Source organism: Meleagris gallopavo, chromosome 2 (assembly GCF_000146605.3).
Source record: "Meleagris gallopavo isolate NT-WF06-2002-E0010 breed Aviagen turkey brand Nicholas breeding stock chromosome 2, Turkey_5.1, whole genome shotgun sequence".
NCBI lineage: Eukaryota > Metazoa > Chordata > Aves > Galliformes > Phasianidae > Meleagris > Meleagris gallopavo.
Window position 1 is genome coordinate 15,637,977 of NC_015012.2, and position 699 is coordinate 15,638,675.

Genomic DNA, 699 nt, shown 5'->3' on the forward strand with positions numbered 1-699 from the left:
CCCCATGTCCCCACCTCCCCACAAACAGAGATGTTTCCTTCACCTCCATGCTCCCCGTCCCTTACAGAGCTGCTGGGATGGGGGTCACCCTCTCTGTGCCCTGATCCCCCTTGGACACGTCTGGGGCAGGGCAGGGGGGCAAAGGCAACCCACGGCTGAGCCCCAACCCCACCTCCAGGTGGCCCCGACCCCACTGCCCACACGGACGCTTTAGAAGCTCACAGTTGTGTTTACTCTCCTTCCCCTTAGAGCGGAGATGGATTTGGGTTCTGCCATTGACAATGGAGAAGTTGGTGACCTCAAAGACTTCAAAGGGTGGGATGAGGACTTCATCCTCAGCGGGGTAGAAGGAGAACTGCTTGATGGGGGCACCATGGCAGGTCTTAATCACAAAGAAGGTGGCCTGGCCAAACTTCACTGCAACCTCCTTCCTTAGGGAGGTGGAGGTGAACTGGCCGAAGCGCACAGCCATCCCTCTTTGGGCTGTGAAGCGGATGCCCCCAACACCGCGATAGACGACGTAGCAGTAGGGCTGGGATACCCGCAGAGCCTGCAGCGCCTGGGTCAGGAGGAAGTGCAGCGCCTTGAAGCGGTACGACTGCAGGTAGTGCTGGTGGGAGAGTCCGCCCTGACGCGTGGCTGCGTTGAAGTTCTCGCACATCCCCCCTGCAGCGCTGTACGCCAGCACGGCGATGGCCT

General features: G+C 60.4%; 1 protein-coding gene across 1 annotated transcript in view; it reads right to left on the reverse strand.

Annotated features, from left to right (window-relative positions):
* The window catches only part of LOC100539699 (NAD(P)(+)--arginine ADP-ribosyltransferase 2-like), a 1,469-nt gene that overhangs the window by 343 nt on the left and 427 nt on the right, over positions 1 to 699 (reverse strand). The window contains 2 exon segments of the mRNA XM_010706645.2: positions 66 to 136; positions 139 to 697. Coding sequence (XP_010704947.2) covers positions 66 to 136; positions 139 to 697 — 630 coding nt within the window.